The sequence below is a fragment of the Solea solea genome, chromosome 20 (genome assembly GCF_958295425.1).
Source record: "Solea solea chromosome 20, fSolSol10.1, whole genome shotgun sequence".
Lineage (NCBI taxonomy): Eukaryota > Metazoa > Chordata > Actinopteri > Pleuronectiformes > Soleidae > Solea > Solea solea.
In genome coordinates this window covers 11714867-11736550 of record NC_081153.1, presented here as the reverse complement: position 1 = coordinate 11736550, position 21684 = coordinate 11714867, and the positions used below count along the sequence as shown (strand labels likewise).

The window sequence follows — 21684 nt, the reverse complement described above, 5'->3', positions numbered from 1 at the left end:
AGCCAATCACAGAGCTCACTGGGTTTCGTCAGCCAATGGAAACAAAGCAGAGGCGGGACATCCTGTACTTTTACTTGTTTATGCCTTTTAAACCCTACTAAATCAATATCGCCGTCAGAAAAAGCAACACATCAATGGGAATATATACATAATATGAAATATTCAAATTTAAAATAAAAACCTAACTTCACAATGTGTTTTTGTGTTGTTATGAAATGCATACAACGTGTACAGTAAAACAACTTATGCGTGTGTGATAGAAGTCACAGGGGGAGTAGCCAAAACAAAGGCACATCACTGATTTAATTATTATTGATAGATAATTAATTTAGCTGTTTTCAGGCTTGCATACCTTCTCCCCGTGCGCATCCTCAGCATCCTCGGTGTTGCACAGCATCCCGGAAGTGGAGCAGCATCTATCCCTCCAGGAGGAGACGCATCGTCGTCAGAGCTTTGACAACTGCGAGGACAGTGACTGAAACACCGGCCTGTCCGGCACAAAGTCACTGTTTTTTTGCAAGTGGACTTCACATGAAAAGGGGTACGCGTTCGATTCCAAGCTAAGTTTTAATTCCCGTCTTTCGATTCTCTGTGATAATGTTTCGCTAGCTGGTGGTGACTTGACACGACATGGCCTGTTCGCAGGCTAATGTTAGCTGCCATAGCCGCCGTAAATAAGATTATCCTGTGGATAACTGTGCCACTGTGACACGACACAACTGTTCCGTCGCGCCTCTGAGATCAATTTACCCAGTGATGATGTCTGTAGCTCAGCACACAGACACTGTTGTTGTAGCTGGTTTGACCAAACAGAGCCTCAGTTATGGAATGACTAAGTCACTTACACACCTCACACATCTATCTAGTCAGGAATCCAGGGTTGGGTCAAATGGAAATGGTTTGTTGTTTCAGCCTTGTTGTCAACCACATACATAACATAAAGCAGGTGCATCACAATGTGTGAATCACGTAGTTTACCTCCTTCACCAAGATTCAACTAATGTGTGATCACTATAAAATTCAACTCTCATGACATATGGTGTGTAGTTGCAGTGGACTTATGGTTCATCTGTTGGTTAAAATTCAATATCTATCCTCAAAGAGTTGCCCCAGCTGGTTAGCTTCATGCTATCACCACAAAATGTGCCCATTACAAGTCATCATAATATTTGGAGATGAGTCCTTGTTCTGCAGGTTCCTGGGATCTCAGATGTTATATTTATCATTCTTATTATTTATTACAGGAAAATTGTTGCTGACCCCTCACACCCAGGACAGCACCTGTTTTAACATTCCCTCTGGTAGGAGGTCCAGGTGCATAAAAAGCAGGACAAACAGACTAAAAAAGATTTTTTCCCGTGGGCCATAAGAACTAATTGAATTGTCTACTTGTATATATTGCTTTTAAAATAATCCCTTTATCCCTATTTATTCTTATTTACCGGAGGAGCACAGCAATTTCAATGTGTATACCTGATGTGCAATGCCATTAAAGCTTTCTGTTCTATTCTATTTTTATTCTATTCTGTTCTATCATTATTATTAGTAGTAGTAGTAGTAGTAGTACTAATAACGTGTTTATGATCACAAAGTAATGATAGTGTAATCAATGATGACACAAGCCGCGTTGAAAGCGGACCATTTTGATAATAAACACGTTATTACTACTATTACTACTACTACTAATAATAGAATAGAATAGAAAAGAAAACCTTTATTGTCATTGTCAAATAAAAATGATCTCTCTTGTATCACCACCTCTTTTTCCCTCTCCTCCTCTCCTTTTCTCTCCCTTCTTTTGCTTTTCCTCTCTCCCCCATTTTCATGTTTTTTACTTGTTCATTGTGTGGGTGTTTTTCTTTTACTCTGTAAAATGTTAATGTCGTGGCTTTATTATGTAAAGTTCCTTGAGATAATGAATGTTGTGAATTGATTTGACTTGAAAATAGTGGGTAAAGGTGACAGATGTGTCAGATATGTGTTTTGATTTTAACTCCCTAGTTTGCATCAGGTTAAAAAAAATAAAATAAAAATACTGCATCCTGTCATCCTTTAAAAGCATAATTCCTTAGGCTGTAATTGTTGGGTTTAAATCCACATCCTTTATTTGCCATGTAGTCACCATCTCGGAGGACAAAGTTAGCAGCTGTTTCACAGGCTGAGTAATACCTTCACACCATGGCAAAAGATGGATTTCCCTGTTAAGTAAAAGTACAATACCACTCTTTAAAAACAAATGATCTAGAGTACTGTAAATTCCCATGCCCAGAGGTGTGTACACATCATACTACTTAGTAATACCCAGCTGTTTAGTTACTGACTTCACCCTTTTGTATTTTCTGAGCCAATTTAGTAACCAAAGCTCTTATACTCTGCTGCTGTACTGAAAACGTTTGGCTTTGTGTTCACACAGGGACAGATATACAGAATTCCCCTCACTCTTTTTACATACTCATTGTCTCTTTACTCTGGTCTTCCCTTACAGACAAATGAAGTGACCGACAGGAGACAATGTCATCCTTCCAGGTGGTGGACTCGTCGCCAGGCAGCAGCGTCAGCGTCATGGAAACGTCCAACTTTGCCCACGTCATCTTCCAGAATGTGGGGAAAAGTTTCCTGCCGCAGGCGCCCCTGGAGTGTCGCTACACCCTGACCCCGTTCATCACACCCCACCCCAAAGACTGGGTGGGCATCTTCAAGGTACATCACGCACATGCAAACAAACACACACACACACACACAGCTGCTGTTGCTCAGACCATCCTTCAAAGACAACTCCAAATGTCTTTAATCACTTAAGTACAAGGTTGCTATTAATCTGAAGTCACTTATGTTATAAAGAGGTACTTAGAGATTGGAGCTTTTCTCAGGCCATTACATTGTGTTTGTGTCATAGATTGTGTGTTATGGTTTAATTAATTGGCCGTAGGTTTGAACTTGGCTCGTTAACACGTACATCCGCCTCGACTCTAATGGCTTAGCTCTTCACTGCATGCCTTAAACCTCACTTCAAGCTTTGGTGTAGTTGCTCTGGAAGAAGAGGAAAAGTGAAACACGGTGGGCTGGTTACAGAAGCTCTCGCTGGGGGGCAAACATTTGGTGCTCTTTATGAACCACTCTGATTCTTATTAGGACCTCTTTCCACTCCACTTCACTTGTTCGTTCCCCTCTGTCTTTCCATCAGTCTCTTCCCTGCTTCCTGCTAACCAACCTCCCGCTCTGCTCCGCTCTTTTATCAAGGCCATCCAATCTCACACGTAATTAACAGGAAATGTGAAGTAGGAAGCCTAATGTCTCGTAAAGTCAAAAGACAAACATTTTATTGTTGACTTCAAATCCACCAGCTCAATTAAATAAGAATAAAGATGCTGGGTTTATTTGGAAAAAGTCAATTGGAAAATTTAATTGTTGTAATCCACGCTAATGAAGCCCGTTTCATGGTTAGTACTTCATGTTGGGCAACAAGCAGACTACAAGTCATTTAATCCGTCTGTCTTTTTGTGTGCTCATTAAATTCGAAATCTAATGCTGTCAAAATATTGGCACTGTGAATGTGTATATGATTAGGATTCAATTCATTTTGCTGTGATCATGACTTTTATGAGTGGAACATGTGTAAACAGGTCAGTATTTATGTGTGCATTTAGTAATAATAACTCATCCGAAGAGGAAGTGAGCTGACATCGCTATGCAAATGCGTGTATCAGTGTTATGTTTCACCTTCGGTGTTTGGAAGCGAAAAATTGGAAAAAAATCAACAGGTTGCTGTGTTATTATGAATGATTTATCCCATTCAACTTTCCCACAGAGCCCAAATGATCTGAACTGATAAAAGAAAATAAATGGTCGCCTGTAATGGGAGTCTTTTTGCTTCCCAGAGGCAAAACCTTTGTGCTGAGATGAGTCAGGGAGAGAACATTTTTCCCATTTGCTCTCACATCTATAGGCGTTACCAGTTTCAGAGAGGGAGACAGAGACTGAGCAATATAGCTGACTGCCTGTGAGGATGACTCAGACAGCTCAGGCAGACACTCATCATTTGAGTTGTACACAGACACCACCTAGTGGCTGGTAATGTTTACACAACAATATATGGTAGATTCCCATTGTGTAACATTGGTGTACAACATTCGGATCAAGCATGTCACGTTTTCTATTGTCTTTCAGAATTGTGATAGTTTTTTTTTATATACATCACTCAAATGTATTTTTATTTTTGGAGTTACAGTTAAGTAGAGTTTCACACACACACACACACACACACACACACACACACACACACACACACACACAGGTACACGCATACACAACTGCTGAACAGCCCTGTGGAGGTCGTCTCAGTTGTGGCATGTTTGTTGGGTCGACAGGGAGAAACCCGTTGTGTGAGTCTATAATTAACATGTCATCAGGCCGTTCCCTCACACCTTGGATGAATGATTGATAGCTGCTTTGCCTATGATTATTGTATAATATCACTCCTGCGTTGGAATGCCTCACCATACCAAACTGTACGTCAATCAACTTCACTCTACAATTAGCAAAATTATTTATGTCCTTTTTTTTTTTCTTCTCTAAAGCAAATACACGTGAGCAGGCAGCGCACAAGCAAACTTGGTGGGAGTCTGCGGCCAAGCCTCTCACTGAGACTCCGGTGGAGGTGGAAAGAATGTTCTTGGCCCTGGTTGCCATGCTGGCTTCAAACATTTGTTTGAATAGCATTATTTTGAGTATAATTGGTCGATAAGGAGAACAGTGTAATTAAATTGTGCAACAGAATTTTCAAACCTTTGATTTTGATAAAGTTGTTGCCAACAAAGCTTTCTATATGCTTTGTCACAGCTCGGCATGTTCCTTTGCTTTTCCCTGGTATTTCTTTATTCTTCCAGTTAAATCGTTTGTGAATTAAATCGCATTAATGTACCTGTGTTTAACTGTAGCAATTGTTTATAGGAACCAGTTAACATTTATAGGTACTTTACTAGTCGATGTTTCAATGTCACAGTTAATTTAAAGAAGCAAATGACCCCTCCTAGTGCTTTGTACATCCTATAATTACTTGCATCAGTTACAGTGGTTAGACAACTGCCGGGACTGTAATATTATATGATAACAATGTGGCAGCAAAATTGTTTGGACAACAACAAGGTGCAGTTCTGTAATGTTGCAAACATGTATCGCACATGTGAGCTGAAATGAGGTGTCCGTGTGTGTGTGTGTGTGTGTGTGTGTGTGTGTGAGTGTGAGAGAGCAGCCCAGACAGGGAGAGTGTGTGACAGATTTATGACACAGGACATGAGTTATGATGTTCACAACTCCCTGTCATCATCTGTCACCTACCAACGCACACAAAACTTCATAGAATCACATTTCTATAAATTTGTCTTTCCCTGTTCTTATCCACCCCAAACTCATTTTCTCATTTCCACATGGGACATTCTCTGACAACTCGGGGGTCTGCGCATGTGTGTGTGAACTCGCACACAAAGCTTTGTACATTTTGTACACCCCTGCCTTTCCACCCCATTCTCACACCTTCGCCGCTGCCTCTTTTTTGTGAGCCCAGAAGGGTAAGGAAGTGAGGGGCGGAGTAGGTGTGTGGAAGAATGAGGGCGCATGGTTTTAAATGTTTCCATTCTTGCCTTGAACACTGAATGTAATCCTGCACATTCCTCTATCGCGTGTGGCGTTGGACAAAGTTAGACAAAGATACCAGTTTGTTTATCATATGTGTTACCGCAAATATAATTGACCATGTATATTCCAAACTATTTTATGATGCGTAATCCTGTCAATCATGTTTGGTTTACATTTCCTCCGTAGGTGGGTTGGAGCACAGCCAGGGATTACTACACCTTCCTTTGGTCTCCTTTGCCTGAAAACTCCGAACCAGGAAGTACTGTTCACAGGACTGTGGTGTTTCAAGGTACACACACACACACACACACAGGTTCGTGTAGCTATCCTTTTATGGATACTGCATTGAGTTCCATTCATTTGGACACCCTAAACAAAGAGTTACCACCAAACCTGAACCATAACCTGCTAATACCTAACTGGTATTAACTGGAAATCGCCCCCCAAAATAGACATGGGTCATTAAAAGTGCTTGAAGTTTGTGCAACAAAGAAGTTAAGTGAATGTGTCCTGCATTGGTTGTTGTACGTAGACTAGGCCTATGCAGAACAAACATCAAGTCGTAATTACTAGTGGTGTTGTGGACACTGTCCACTGTCTCTCTCTCTCTCTCGCTCTCTCTCTGCCGTTGATGTGAGATTCCATGTAGAACAATAAACGAGTAACACTAAGCAAGGGAGCGAGCAAATGACGTGATGCCTGGGAAATGCAAATTCCAACATCTTTGGCTCACCAAAGACAATTACAAAGACTGGCTTGCCCAAGATCCCAAGGACAATCACTTGGCCAGATGCAGAGCGTGCTGCAAATCAACAAAAGTGGACGCCGTGGGCGAAGTTGCCCTCCCGCCTTAAGCGGTGTCAGCACATTCTGTCCTGGAATTTGAAGGAATTGGTCCTGGAAAGCCCTTCAAAAGTCCACCAAGGTGTGGGAACCCTTTTAACCAATTCCCCAGGACCAGGTCTTGATCTTTATGAAAACTACTGGTTCTAAATTGTCACTGATTAAGCGGGAACATTTCCTAAAGAGGACACGTGGGCACACACACACACACACACGCTACGTAAACCGCTATACAGACTCGGGGTTTTTCCAAAGTAACTCCTCCATTTTATGGCACATATAAAAACCAGCACTTTTATTTAATAAGGGAACACAGCCGCAAACGACGGCCTGAGACCCGAGCACCTCTCAACTCACACACACGTACACACACAAGCGCACTCGTTGAGAGCCTGCAAACTGGTTTTACTGGGCCTGGAATGGTCCGACGTTACACTTTGCAAATATGAGAGCGTGCTGCGGTGTGTCAGTAGTCAGTAAAACCCGTCGGAGGTTCAGCACCCAGCGCTCCGAGAACCGGTGAGAACTGGGACGCCACTGAGTGTGTATAAATGATGTGTGTTTCCTACCTCAGTCACTCTCTCCTGATAAATGAACGTAAAAGGATGCATGTTCTCACTGCTCTTCATGGAGCAGACACATTTTGATGTCTCCTTTGGCAGAAATGCAATGTAATTATCATAATTATGTTTTAATACATGTATCAACGGAAACAATGAGCGGCTGTGTTTTCATATCTACATAGAGAGAAAGTTCTCTTGGAAGCAGTCCACCATGTCTCTGTAATAACATGACTCACACATGCGTGACTCACATCAGGCACCAACCCATATTCGGAGTTTCACTTCAGCAGCCTCCTCTCGTTAGATGCCATCAAATCCTTAAAATACTCCCCAATTCACTAAATTCCCGCTAAGAAGTGAATATGAAATAAATTGGAGAAAGGAAAAAAAAAAAAGAAAAAAACATGAAGTGAATTTAACATGCCCACTCTTATCTCGTCACTCTCTAGGTTATTATGTACCTAAATCTGATGGAGAGTTCTACCAGTTCTGTTATGTTACACATGTTGGTGACATCAGAGGAGCCAGTACACCCTTCCAGTTCAGGTCAGCCACACCCACCGAAGAGTTGCTGACTGTTACCGAGGACGACAGCAACTCTGACATACTGGTCGTCACCACAAAGACTGGCCTGATGGAGGTAGGACACGCAAGATGAACACGTTTCCTTTTGAGGTTTCCGTTCTCTCTTTAGCGCCTCGAACCCCAGTGAACGATCTCTTCCCGACCTCCCATGACCTCAAATGTCACAGATGTCGGCTGAAGAGAAAAGCACAAATTCCCTTACAACACAACCTCAGTTCCCTATGCAGCGCCGATAGAGACGGCTCAGAAATCACAGAGTTAATTCGACTGCCAAAATCTTTGAGAATGAGGGATTCTCACCCTCTCTGTCTGATCTGTTTCCTGCCTTGTAGCGAGTAGAGGAGGCGCAGCATGAGCGCAGGGAGCTGCTGAAGGCCATGCGGGTCCTACAGGAGGAGAAACAACAGCTGCAGGAGGAGCAGAAACGACTGGCCAGGGAGCGGGAGCAGGAGAGGGAGACCTGCAGCCTACTGCGAACACACAACCAGGTTAGATAGAGGGGCTGAGGGTGACACACATGGAGACAGACTTTATATTTTAGCTTCAATAATCACTTTGTACATGCTCATTTACAAAAAAAATAAAAACACTGCGTTTAAAATATTATATTAAGAACTGAAGGTGAGGAAGTTTTAAAGCAAAGTGTGTGGGACTGTGTACATGTACAGAGCTGAGTGTATACATAGACATTTAGCCTCTGTTTGTACATGTGTGTGTGTGGAGCCGGTTCCTCATCAGTGATCACAGGTCTGAAAACTTCAAAAGGCTGAATCTATGAATAATCTGTGTCCCTGTTTTAGAGACACACAAAGTGCGTGTGTGTGTGTGTGTGTGTGTGCACGCACGCACGCACGTGTGCGTCTTTAACGACCCAACTCAGTGGGCCAGAACGGAATTGGGACGCAGTTTTCTTGGGCATCTGGCGTCAGGGAAGGTGCCATCTCAGCCACAGAGTGAACAAACATGACGTCAAACATACGAACACACACACACACACATTACAAACTACCCCCTTTCACACTCACACTCACATTTGGGTTCCACACCACAAGGCCTTTCTAATGTGCATTCACACATGCACAGGCGAGCACACACACACACACAAACACACTCATTATGCCACCCGCTTGCAAACCCTTTTAGTCTGTGTGTGGAATGAGGAGGGTAGTCCGCAAAACCGCCTGCCTGAAAAAGGAGCCCTGCCCGGCCTCAGGGACAAACACCACTCAGTCACGCGATGTCAGAGGCCACTGCTTCCTCACTGTCTATTTTCTCCCCCCCGTCTGTCTCTTTGTCCCTCGTCGTTTTTTGTTTTTTTTAAAGTGATTTCACGACATTGTTAAGATAATAAAACAAATTTGTTCAGACACAGAGGATAAGAATACATTTATAAAAAGGCTTAATCAAAACTAAGTTAGACAAAAAAAAAACTGACTAAACATGGACTCTATTTACTTTCATCATACTTTACGTCATACTTTCTCCATTCACTCATTCACCAGGATGAGTCATGGTTCACATTTTAGTATCTTATGAGTTGCTGACTTGATAAGAAGTAGTTTGGCACACACACACACACACACACACACACACACACCTTAAACCAGTCAACTCAAGAAAACACAGTCAAAGCAGAGAGGCCATTTGACAGAGGGAGTGAGATGTGAGGCAGTGAAACTTAGTTTGGGTTGAATCTAGTCCCATATCGCCCCCTGGTGCTGCTGTCAGGTCCAGACTGTAAAAGCAGGCTGCTTTGAGTTAGGCCGCAGCTCTTTTTTTTACAAAGGACAAAATCGCCATAAATTACATGGTAATACAGACGCACACTGTTATTACCGTTCTGCTTTTCACTCAACAGGCCCGTCCATCTGCAGATATACGACCTGTGCGAGTAGGTGTGTGTGTGCGCGCGTGTCTTTTTGGTCGGGCTTTTACAGTAGGTGCGTAAGCCCACGCTCTTGCTTATGAACATATCCTTTTTGGCGTGTAGCATGAAAACATAAGTACATATTTTGTGGCTGCTAATTTTACGACTGCACTTTTTATAAGGTCTTTACACACTGCTAAAGTGCTTCCCAAATGCCAGCCGTAAAAATCATACAGTAATGTACGCGGAGCCAAGCCCAGAGGGAGACAGGCCTGAGTACGTGTTTGTATGAGCATGTGCAATCTATCTGTGCCGGACGGATAGCTGCTCTCTGTTCTGTCTGCCTCGTCTCCATATGTCCTTGAGTGTGTAGCTATGTTTGTCCTCCTGAGTGTGTGTGTGTGTGTGTGTGTGTGTGTGTGGGGGGGGGGGGCATGTTACAAATAGAGAGAAGCGTGCGTGCAGAGGTATGTGAGCCGCCCGATGAGTGATTTAATGTTCTTCGCTGCTGATAAGCACCACGTTCAAACAGCGTACTGATAACTTGGTCTGTGCACTGATCTTACAGCAGTTATGGTTTCAGGATTTTCACCGATGTTTGGCAGCTTCCTCCTTCTTCCTGCATTCACGCCGCTCTGCTTCCTCATGTTTGATTAAGTCTTTTCTCAACGTTTCAGGAACTTCAAATACTTAAGCGTGCGCTTTTGCATTCGTCAAAAACCATTGTCAACCAGAGCTATTGAAAATGAAAATAATTAAAAATAGACTGTGCAGCAAAGTTAAAAGGACATTTGATATCTGATTTTACCGTGGTTAATATCTGTAGAAACTATTGCAAATTCCCAATAGAAATTGTGGTGTATAACATAACGTTTCTGACATTTTACTGCTATTCTTGGAACACCTGATATTATTTTCTTATGAGATATATTACAAATGAATCACAACATCATTGTAATCTATTTATACAGTACACTGTGTGTAACATGACCATCTGTCATTAACCATGAGCACTTTTTTTTCCCCCTCCTCTGCCAAGATCAGGCGGCCATGATTGGCTGCAGCACCTGTCGTCATGATGCACATCTGCCTCTTTGTCCTGTAGGAGCTGCTGCGCTCGTCGCAGGGCCTATCAGAGGAGAGGGAAGAGGTGAGGAGGAGGCTGACGGAGGCCACGGACCGGGTCCGCCAGCTGGAGGAGGACCTGTTGGGAGTCACACAGAGAGGCCTGCAAAAGGAGACGGAGTTGGATTGGTGAGTGGAGAGTGCCGCCGACACGTGACCGTCAATCATCCAAGATTGAAGATCTATTTCTGGTGAAATAACCGCGTTTGACGAAGGTTTCTCGCCACCTGTCTTCAACACCTGCTTCCTCAACATTTTCATCATTCCACGCTTCTACATGACTAAAAAAAAAAAGAGAGAAAAAGAGTGAACGCACAAACCAAGGGCCTCAAACATAGTAGCTGTTGGGATCACTCAAACAGTAGTCTCAGCAGTAGTTGCCTATCTTTGAACTCATAAACACATAATGTAATAAAAATGGAAACAAAGACTATTTCTCTTTACCTTCCTGTTATTGTGTTCATGCAGTTATATGCTCACACACTAAGTGTTTCAAAGAGATATGGGATCTCAACCTTTTTGCCAGATTTTACTGTCATCTGGTGGTCATTCAGTGCTATTTCCACTGTTGCAGTTTCCAATTGAGTCAGTGACCACCGAGTGTACGTTCCCTTGTTATTTATTTTCATCATTTTTTTGTTCCAGTCTGCGTGACCGTCTGAAGAAGCTGACAGCAGAGAGGGACAGTCTTGAGAGCCAGCTGAAGAATGAGAAGGATGAAAGGGACCTCTACAAGGTGGCAGAACATGTTCTTTGTAGCTAATAATGAAATCTTTTTATGGATGAACAAAGCCTATGTGGTTAATCATGTCTTACCGGAATATTTCTCTGTTTTCTCTGTGTGCTGCTGCTTGTTCAGAATCACCTGCGCAGCACCGAGCTGGAGAACACTAAGCTGAGTGCAGAGCTCCAGATGTTGAAAGCAGTGGAGCTGAACCGGGAGGTGACCATTGCCCAGTTCCAGGAGGAGCTGGAGAGGCTCAGAGCCTGTGTTGCCCAGCGGGACAGCTTAGAAAAAGAGCTGCTGGCGCATAAGACCGACAAGGTAGTCGCACTTGCTTTAATATTACTGCTGTAAACTATAAATCCAAGTAATTATCCTGTGCATCCATACTGATAAAAAAAAAAAAATATCTGCTACACATGAGTTTGTCTATGTTTCAATTCCTCTCACGTGTCTTCAGGCAGAGTTGGCCCGTGTACGCGAACAGCTCCGTCAGGCCGAGGAGCAGCTGCAGGCATCGCGGCAGCAGGCTTCCCTGCTGGCCTCAGAGCTCCGAGACGCCGCCAGCGCCCGCGACCACACCATGACTGAGCTGTACCGCGCCCGCTTGGAGGCCGACAAGCTCCGCGCCAGCCTGGTCGATGCACAGGCCGAGTGCCAGCGCATGGAGAGCCAGTTAGATCGCATGAGGAGCACCGCACAGAAAGAAGTGGTCAGCGTTCGGAAGCCTCCGTTTGTATAGCACACACCTGTGAATTTGAGCTATTTTTAGCCTTTAAAATAAATTCATTGTTACATGTTCTTACAAACACAGACGCTAGGGATGAGTCGATAAGATACACATTCGTATCAGTCTGATTCTTGATGAAATTGGATTGGAAATGGAAAAAAGTCAAAAGTTCAATCCGATATGATTTGAAAATTCCCAAAAATGCTTCACACGCAACGCGCTTTAAACAGAGATATTTACAATAAAATTGTTTAAATAGGGCCGACTTTATACTGGAATTGGTAGAAATTCAAGGCTGCGATTCATCAATTTCTTCTCTTTATTCTGTTTTAGGGTGTTGGCACCAGCGGGGAGGTGACAGCCAGTATTATGGTGGTGTCAGAGGCAGAGGCCGAGCTGCAGAGGGAGGTGGAGGAGCTGAAGCTGCGTCTTCACATGGCCGCTGAACACTACAAAGAGAAATACCGGGAGTGTCAGCGCCTCCGCAGGCAGGTCGCTAAGCTGAACACAACCGAGGCACAGGGGGTGAGTAACTAAATATTACTCACACGTTGACTTACTGCTTAAACGACTAGGTGCAATTAGAACATGTCCATATACTGTGTCTGTGTGTGTGTGTGTGTTTCTGCAGGAGCCAAAAAGAAATGCATCAACTGAGACGACGCAGGAGCCACTCACTCCAAGTCCAGAATCACCCACAGCAGGTAAACATGCAGCAGCAGCACAACTCACCGTGACATGACTAAACAACACCCTCTCTTTCTTTCTCTTACTATACTATTACTGTGGCTCTTTCTTTCTTTTCTTCTTTTTTTTTAGCTACACAGCAAGTTGAGGCAGATTCAGTGATTTTCAAAAATGATTATTTGAAGAAGCAGGAATTAGATAAAAGCAGAGTTCATTACAAAGCTATGATACATATAACCATCACTTTGTCTTTATCAGTGTTTTAAGTGAATATCAAGAATTTGCCCTTAATAGTAAGTTGATATGATTATCGTTGAGTTTCCGACGATGGGGGAAACATTACCTCGGGTTTGACCACAGTCCAGTTGAGAAGTCGCAAAAAAACACAGTATTTTGCACAAACAAACAGTGCAGCCACATGTCCTTGCATAAAAATTCATATATTATTTTGTGTATGACTCATTTTATTGGCTGCATTTACTTGACGGGGCGTTCCAGTTCAAACGCCCGACGAGGAACGCAGCAATTCCAACTTCCATCTCCACATAAAACACTCCTCGTGTACGTCTTGTGTTTTCACAGGGAACATAGCTACGGCGGTTCTGCAAGAAGCAGCTGAGATAACAATCACCTCCGAGCTCTGCATCCGGGAATCTGCGTGCACTGACACACATACCTGCACAGAAACAGACGACAGGCAGATCGGGGGTCTGCAGAAGGAGAGGGCAGAGGCAGAGGTCGTGGCAGAAGGGAACCACAATGAGGACAATGACGAAGAGAAGAAAGAGGAAGAGGAAAAGAAGGAGAGCCTGCCAGAGGAGAGCCTGAGGATGACGAGCTGGGTGGAGGTGGAGAACGAGAGGCTGAGCGCTGAGGTGGAAAGTGCAGTGAGGGTAGAGGAGGAGGAGGATGAGGAGGAAGAGGAGGAGGAGAGGGATGTTATGAAGGAGCCGATCCTGCTGGAGGTGGAGGGCAGGAGTAAGGCGGAGGCAGAGAAGGAACAGACGCGCTCCGTGGAGGAAGAGCTGGCGCTGATGGAGGAGAAGTGGAGGGAGCAGTGCGCGATCAACGAGACGCTCAAACAGCGGCTGGCCAATGAGGAGGAGCGATTCAGAGTAAGAAGCACAAACAAACAAACAAACAAACAAACAAACACGTCCTCCATGTACCTCGATGCTCCGGGAGATGTGACTGTGATGATGGTGTTGACTGGCAAAGGTGACACAGTCACAGAGACACACGTGTTTATGAGCATTCTACTCACTGTAGAATTATTCATTATTATTGTATTCATATATTATATATATATTATTTAATATTCATTATTAAATTAGACATGGGCCTGCACATTATTAGGAAAATATGGGATAATGTTGAAAAGTGTGATGACGATATGACTTGGGATAAATAAATAAAGTTGTCTTTCCGCTTAAGATGAGCGGCGGACATAGACCCAGACAGGAGGGAGCATATGTAGACCATGAAAACAAAATTGGTAAAAGGGATTCTTCAACCTAGACTGCATGTTTATAAATGTGAGTAAGAGAACGTTACTACATAACCTTTAAGATTTTTGTCCAGTAGTTTGTTTTTGGCCGGTAGCCGTGACATGTAAATTTATTTACTTAACTTCAAAAATAATTTATGGTCAGTCTCTCCAATATGGCATTTGTGTCTGCGCTGCATTCATCAAGTTTCAGAGAACAAAACATTTGCAAAATGACATAAGTGATGAACCTCCTATTATTTAAATGATAATCAGTTAATGCTGATATAATATATAATATAATAATGTATTTAATGTAGCAAAAAAAGTGCTTATTTTCACCAATAAATGACTTTAAAATGTACTTACAACATTTTAATACCCTTAAACCCTCTACTCCTCTAAACTGTGCCATATGTATCTTTTGTGACATGTACATAATATATTGCACATGTTGATACAGGCATACATTTTCTTTTTCTCTTTAGAAATTGCAACAATCACACTTGAGGTCACATAGTCTAAATCATTCCTAACGGTTTGTTTGAGCACGTGTTGCATGAACACGGAGCAGCTGCGTCCATTCCGTGCACACGCTGGTGTGTGACATGTGTTTAAGTCAAGTATCGAGCTCTTCGCGCCGACGTGGGCCTGCTGCATTGTGCGTGTGAATGTCGGCCAGAATACCTACTGGCATTTAATCTCCATGAGTGAGTGTGTTTATTGGCGCTGTAAATAAGACTCCCCCCTGTCTTCGATAGAGTCTCCTGTCTGAGGTGAGTGCCCCGGGCTCGCAGCCACTCTTAATGGCCCCAAAGACTGACAAGAGAGGCAGCCACAGAACGCCATGCTTTACGGCTGTTTACATCAGCCGCCCAGAGAATAGAGCGAGGGTGAAGGGATAGACTGGGAGAGACAGGGAGAGAGGGAGGGAGGCGCGCAGAAATTCACTGATGCTGACTCCCTTCACCTGAACTTAACCCTCTAATGCAGTGCTGTAAATTTATGAAAGACTGCGAGAGTGAGAGAGGACAAAAGGAGATGAAAGAGAATGGGGGGGGGGGGGGGCGAAAGAAGCGAACTGAATTTAAGGGTGAAAAAAGTCGAACAGACAGACGGACATGAAGCAGAAAGAGAAACAGCAGGAGTGGAGGGAGAGCGAACCTTTGTAATGGGATGAAATAAGAGAAGAGAAGAGCAGGCAACGAGTCATATAAACTATCCCACGGGGTCATTCCTGTTAGAAAGTAAGATATTTACTACAACGCCCAGTCTGGTCTGCACGCCACGTTTCTGTGCGCGATCAGTCCTAGCTCCAAGTCAAATGCACGTGTGTGTGTTTAGTTCACACAAATGAAATAGATGATGTCATGAAAGAAAAGCTGCATCGTTACCATGAACCTCAGTGACTCTGTTGTTCACTCAAAGTCTTGTGGCGCTCATTGAGTCAGTTGATTAATGACAGATTAATCCAGCTTTACTGATTATTGATTCATCTTTTCAATCATTTTCGCCTCGTTTAGCTGTTCAACTGTGAGGATTTGGTGGAAACAGGTGTTAGTTGTGACTCTAGTTATTTTATTATTCAACCTCAACCTCCCTCTTAGCAATGGGGAACTGTTTTTTACCTTAATGTGTGGCTCTCTGCAGTGAGCCAGACAACCTCTCCCATCACAGTGCTCTCTCGAGATCTTTCATCACTGTAACTACTGTTAATTTAACTTGATTGAATGTATTTATTTATTAATTTATTAATTTATTTATTTTGTGTGTAGGTGCAGATGGCCGAGCGAGCCAATGAGGTGACAGAGCTGAAATGCAACCTCGCCCGGGCCCTCAGAGATAAGGAGCATCTACAGGAGGTAAAGCATGACACACGGTGCAAGCACAACATTGTGACTTCTCGGCAGGTAATTGCAGCGTATAAATAAGCCTTTACTGGATCAGTTTTTCATAGTTCAAAGCACTTTTTTTTTCTTTCTTTTTTGGTCCGGATAATAAATCTGAGTTAAGGTCAGTTGAAGTTTTAAGAAGCCATAAACTATCCGAATTCCCATCTGGACACGAGACGGCTGACTGTAGAAATCACATCGTTTTCTGTTCGATGATGTCGTCTTTCAATTGAATCCCCGCAGAAAGATCACCACATTTAAGTGCTGTGTCTGAGCCCTCCTCTGTAGATTGTCCCTTCCCCTCACATCCTCCAACCACCCACTAATTAAAACATCTATACTTGCTTCCTTCGCCTTTGGTACAGTGCCATTAGACAGTGCAAATGCCACGCGACGTGTCTGTTTCACCTCCCCAACCCTGGTTTAAATGTTAAACCTGATAGCAGCGCACTAATGAAGTCATCAAAAAAGGAGGTCAGGTGGAATAGGGAAAGAAAAGGGAGGTGGGGGGGGGGGGGGGAGTGGCTTTATCAGCAAAGGCAGAGCAGAGGGAGCCAGACTCTGACACCCATTACAGTAATGAGTAGGGTACTAATGCTCTTGCTTCTGATATAATTACAAAGGGCAGAAACGGTGTCGAGGTAAACTTAACTCTTTGGCTGTTTGTGGTCCTGACTGTGAAGATGTGCACTTATTTAAAATGCAAAGATAGAATATATATACTATATATACACTAACCCGCCACTTTATTACTACACCTTTTTAACTGCTTGATATGTAATCAGTGAATCACACATTGTAGAGAAGATGACGTGGTGAAGTTCAGCCAAGCGTCAAGATGGAGAAGAAAGGTTATCAGGACTTTGAATGGAGTAATATGGTATTTTAATGGCCCTTAATGCTGATTTTTAGAAATCAGGGCAGAAAACTAGCTGGTTTTCCTCTTAAGTTTGGCCTATTTTCCTTTTTTTTGATAAGATGTCACAGTTAAATCATAACAAATGCTTTGCAAATTTACTTAACTTCACAAATAATTTATGGTCAGTCTCTCCCATATGGCATTTGTGTCTGCGCTGCATTCATCAAGTTTCAGAGAACAAAACAGAGAACATTTGCAAAAATTACATAAGTCATGAACAGCCTATTCATTAAATGATGATCAGTTAATGCTGATATAATATATAATATTAAAAAAAAAAAGCACTCATTACAATCAAGGTATTTAGGATCAGATTTTGGTCACACAGTGTCATTTATCCGGTATTTACAATGTGATATACAGTATCTTGTGATCAAATCAGTGTTTCCTTCTTCTCTCCACTCCAGGAGCTGCAGCGGTTCAGACAAAGGGAGCAGGAGGCAGGCGTTCAGGGTGCTGAGGTCAGGCAGCCAATGGTGCTGCACTACCCTCTCCCCTACCCCCAGGACCCCTCCCCTCCACCACTGGTGCCACAGCGGCCTGCTGAGCTGCAGTTCGGCAATCCCTACTCAACTGACAACTCAAACGGTGGGAGACACTCGAACTGTGTCTGTGTTTCTTTCGTTGCCTTCCCTCCTTTGAAGTTGTTCTTAGAAAAAGTATCGTACAGGAATCGGTATCAAAAAGATATTGTTACTGTACGGAAAGTTTGTGATTACTATCCTTTTGTAACTGCTCTGTTTTTCTTCTATAGACCATGCGGATGTTGCTCAGTCTCCTGAGGACAACTCCCGTCCACCGCCCGAAGCCCCGCCCTGCGCGCCACCATGCGCGCCCCCAGTCACACTTCAAAATCCTGACCCCGCCGCACCGGACTGGGACCGCGAGGTGGTCTGCATCCAGCCGTCTCGCAACACCAGCCCCCCCGAGAAGCTGGAGCATCCACCAGAGGAGCCAAGAAATGTAATCACACCTGAACACACACCGAAGGAAAAACACTGGCTCGCGGCTGACAGACAGAGGGTCTTAAAGCTGTAGTGTGTAACTTCTGTAGATTTCTGTTGTAATCATCCTGCGTCGGTCAGACCTGACTGAGGGAGCATTTGTGTGTATACAGCAGCAGTGCAGGGGCGGGTGGGGGGAAGAAGAATTTTTTAGCGATAGTACCTTTTGCAAACTGCTCGTAGAAAACGAGCAGTTTCGTTCCTGTGCTGTGAAAACCCCGCCCATTTTGAGGAGGTACAGTACAATAGCAATGGAAAACAAGCGGAGCTGAGCCGAGCCGAGTCGTGTTCGGCTCACTATAGTGGAAAATCTCCATTAATCACTTTTGTGTGAACTCATTTGACCACGGTTTGAATGTAACTGACACGTGTTACACACTACAGCTTTAACTGGGAACACATGAACCAAATAACAATGCATACATGCATACATTCAGTCTCTGAGAGGCTCCTCCTCCTCCTCACTGAGAGGAAGGAAATGTAGTTTGCCCTTAAAAGATGAAGCTTTGAACTCATTTGCATAAAGATCTAATTAAAGTCACTTCTTCAGAACTCAAGTGAGATTGAGATTAAAGTTCATTAGAGTTCATTAGAAAGGAGGTTTTTATCACAGGGACAGATTATATTTGGATTATGTTTGTGCAAACTAAAGGAATAGTTTGTGTGACTCAGCTTCGTACGTCTTTACTTGGTCAGATAATATTCTCCACACATCTCTGTTTGCGTACATATCTGGCTCTTGATGTGAAGACGTGAAATGACTCTCCGTCACGTGCCCGTGCTTTGTTTTGCAGGGGGCAGATGGAGCTCAGCCGTCCTGTGATCATCAGTCCGACAGACGCACTGAAGCCAGACGCAGCTTCTGCTTCGACTCCAGGTAGCTCATCTGTTTTCCCCCCGAATGGGGCGATCGTTTACAAAGTTGGCATCATGTTCTGTTCTATTGAAGAAGACCTGAAACTAGTGATTGAGGCCATTAACTCCTCAGGAAAAAACACTTACTGATGTTGTAAATCAAGTGAGAAGACACTTAATGGACTACGTCCGTGTTTGTACACAGTGTCTGGTCGAAGTATCGCCTCACCCTTTTTGTCTCCCCGCAGCAACGACGTACACAAGCGCTGCCCTCTATGCGAGGTGATCTTCCCTCCCCACTTTGAACAGCGCAGCTTTGAGCAGCACGTCGAGAGCCACTGGAAGATCTGCCCCGTCTGCTCCGAGCAGTTCCCCCTCAACTGTCAGCAGCAGCTCTTCGAGCGGCACGTCCTCACGCACTTCGACGGCCACGTGCTCAACTTTTAGCAGATCGAGTGAGGAGGGGGCGGGGGGGGGACAGTGTGGGTATAAATGTGTCCGCTCTTACGTAGTTTTAAATGAGGTTTGGTTCCGTTCTCTTGTTGATATACAATCATTTGCACTTTTTTGGTTCTGGGGGGGGGGGGGGTGAAAAGAATGTAGTTCACTTTTTGAAAGGGAGGACGGCGACTGCGAAGGGAAGGGATCATTAGGAGCAGCAGTGCCACGGCCCCTTTTACTTTTCTATAATTTCATGCTCATTTCGACTAAAGCACCACAGGATGTGCATGCGTTTATTCTGTGCGTGCGCGTGTGTGTGTAACAAATCAACACGACAAAACTGCAGACGTTCGAGCCATGAGAGTGAATTGTCGCAGGAGCTTTGAACCATGGATTTAAAAACCTCTTACGACCATCACGATATCCAGGCCGTCTGGATTTATTTTGGACTTCATGGCTGTAGATAACTTCAACTTTCAGTATCTGGCAGTTATTCAACCGTTTAGGAAGTACGGTACTGAGAGGCGGAAGTCCTGAGGGCTACCGTAATGACAAGTATATGGGTGCAAATGTCTCTACTTCTCTGCTTTCCGGTAGTTTTCGGATTTTCTAGATATCGCAAACGGTCTAGGAGTTACGGTAATGACAAAAACACAGGCCTTGGTAACAGAGGGGTTAAAAGAAAAATGTGTTCTTGTTATTATCGTACCCTCACTACCCGGGATATTTCTTTACAATAAGTAGGATTCTCTTGTATATAAAAGCTAAAAAAAAGTGCTTCATCATTTCTTTCTTTCCTGAAAAGAGGCAAGACATTTTTTTTGTAGTGTAAATGCAGACAGAGATATGAATATGTAATGTCCTAAAGAGTCACCAGAGTGAGTATATTTATCTGATGAAGAGCGTTTCTACTTGGGAAGTGATCTCCGAGTCCTCCCCGAGCTCCTGAACGAACGTATGATCGCGTCAAAGACGTCGACAAAACAACAACAACAAAAAAACAAAAACAGCACTATGTTTCCATGTATCTGCACTAAATAAGGCTTTATTCTGAATGTACTGTACATATATATGAAAGCAAGTGTGCAGCGACTCTCTCGCGAGTGCCTCGCTGTCGTGACGACCCAGCCTCCCCTCACTGTTACCGCCCTTATGCTTAAGTGATGAAACAGTGAAGGACCAATGATGTTTAACTTCCTGGTGTGCACTTTCCAGTCTTTGGTCGGTCCCTATAAAGCTGGGCATATTGAGGGGATATTATTGTAGACTGCAGGACACTTGAGTTACACTTTTTTTTCCTGTTGTTATGTACTTCCACTACCCCCCCAAGTTGCAACTGTGAAAAGTCATCTGTGTGCAGCGCCTCTGTGTCGGCCCTCATGAGTGAATGTCATTTGTGTGTGTGTGTGTGTGCGTCTCTCACGGAGCCTCATCATCTTCAGTGCTTGTCTATTTTTCTGTCATTACAAAGGAAAACTGTCACAGTGTTTGAATCAGGCTTTAAAAATTGCACATGCCCAGTAATCACAAGGCAAAAGAGTGTGTCTGTGTGTGTGTGTGTCTGTGTGTGTGTGTGACGTGTCCGCTGCAGCCCTTTCACGTAAGAATGTCCAGATGGTTTTGAGTGTGTACTTCAGAGATCTTTATCAATAAAGTAAGCTTGTCTAAATGCATTTCACTCCCTCGTGCTTCGTCTGGATTTCAAAAATGAAGACAGGAACTCCACCTTTTTTTTTGAGTTTGAGCCGTGTAGCTTTTGACTTTATTTTTGCACTTTTTTTTTATTGTTTTCTTTTTTCAATTTCAGTCGTTTCCTGTTTACATAAAAGCAGCTTCTCTTTTTTTTGTAATATATATAGAAAGTACAGTTTGACATCATATACAAGTCACTCTGCTCACAACCTCTTGTCCCCCCCGATACAAAAAAGGACACGTTGGTCTCCACATTACATACGAAAATATAATTTAAAAGCACTTGACAAAAGACGCACATTACAATACATTCAATGTACACAATATACTGAAAGCCCTCCCTCGGCCCCTCCTCCTGCACACAGCCTCCACTCCTCCAGTCCCATATGTGTAATACTGCTAATGGCCCCCGTGTTGAGATCAAACTATTGCCATGGCGACAGCCGTGTCCATGAAGCAGGGGGGGTTGGTTTAACAAGTGTTTGACAGAGCTTAAATGTGGAGACTCTCAGTCACCCTCCAGCTTGGCTGCATCTCCCCCCCCTTTACAGTGACTGCCAGGAATGGGTCTCCTGGGTTTAGTGTGGATCTGGTCCAACTTGTTGACTCTTTTGTGCTTGTTTGTTAAAGCTGTCGT

The 21684-nt window shown here is 43.6% G+C and overlaps 1 protein-coding gene across 1 annotated transcript; it reads left to right on the top strand.

Moving 5' to 3' along the window:
* The first annotated feature begins 136 nt into the window (after positions 1 to 136).
* On the top strand, positions 137 to 21033 carry LOC131447022 (tax1-binding protein 1 homolog A-like). Its single transcript, XM_058618481.1, has 17 exons — positions 137 to 541; positions 2486 to 2700; positions 5821 to 5923; positions 7490 to 7680; positions 7958 to 8113; positions 10598 to 10746; positions 11263 to 11353; positions 11477 to 11662; positions 11802 to 12053; positions 12405 to 12596; positions 12703 to 12775; positions 13341 to 13873; positions 16020 to 16106; positions 17463 to 17643; positions 17810 to 18018; positions 18854 to 18936; positions 19163 to 21033. The coding sequence occupies exons 2-17, from the start codon at positions 2512 to 2514 to the stop codon at positions 19359 to 19361; spliced, it is 2874 nt and encodes a 957-aa protein (XP_058474464.1). The 5' UTR covers positions 137 to 541; positions 2486 to 2511; the 3' UTR covers positions 19362 to 21033.
* The last annotated feature ends 651 nt before the right edge of the window (positions 21034 to 21684 follow it).

Bases quoted from the DNA above. Each gene is read 5' to 3' on its own strand.
- LOC131447022 (XM_058618481.1), top strand. From the start codon at position 2,512: ATGTCATCCTTCCAGGTGGTGGACTCGTCGCCAGGCAGCAGCGTCAGC. The intron at 2,701-5,820 runs GTACATCACGCA...TTTCCTCCGTAG, and splicing joins ACTGGGTGGGCATCTTCAAG to GTGGGTTGGAGCACAGCCAG. The intron at 16,107-17,462 runs GTAAAGCATGAC...TCTCCACTCCAG, and splicing joins ATAAGGAGCATCTACAGGAG to GAGCTGCAGCGGTTCAGACA.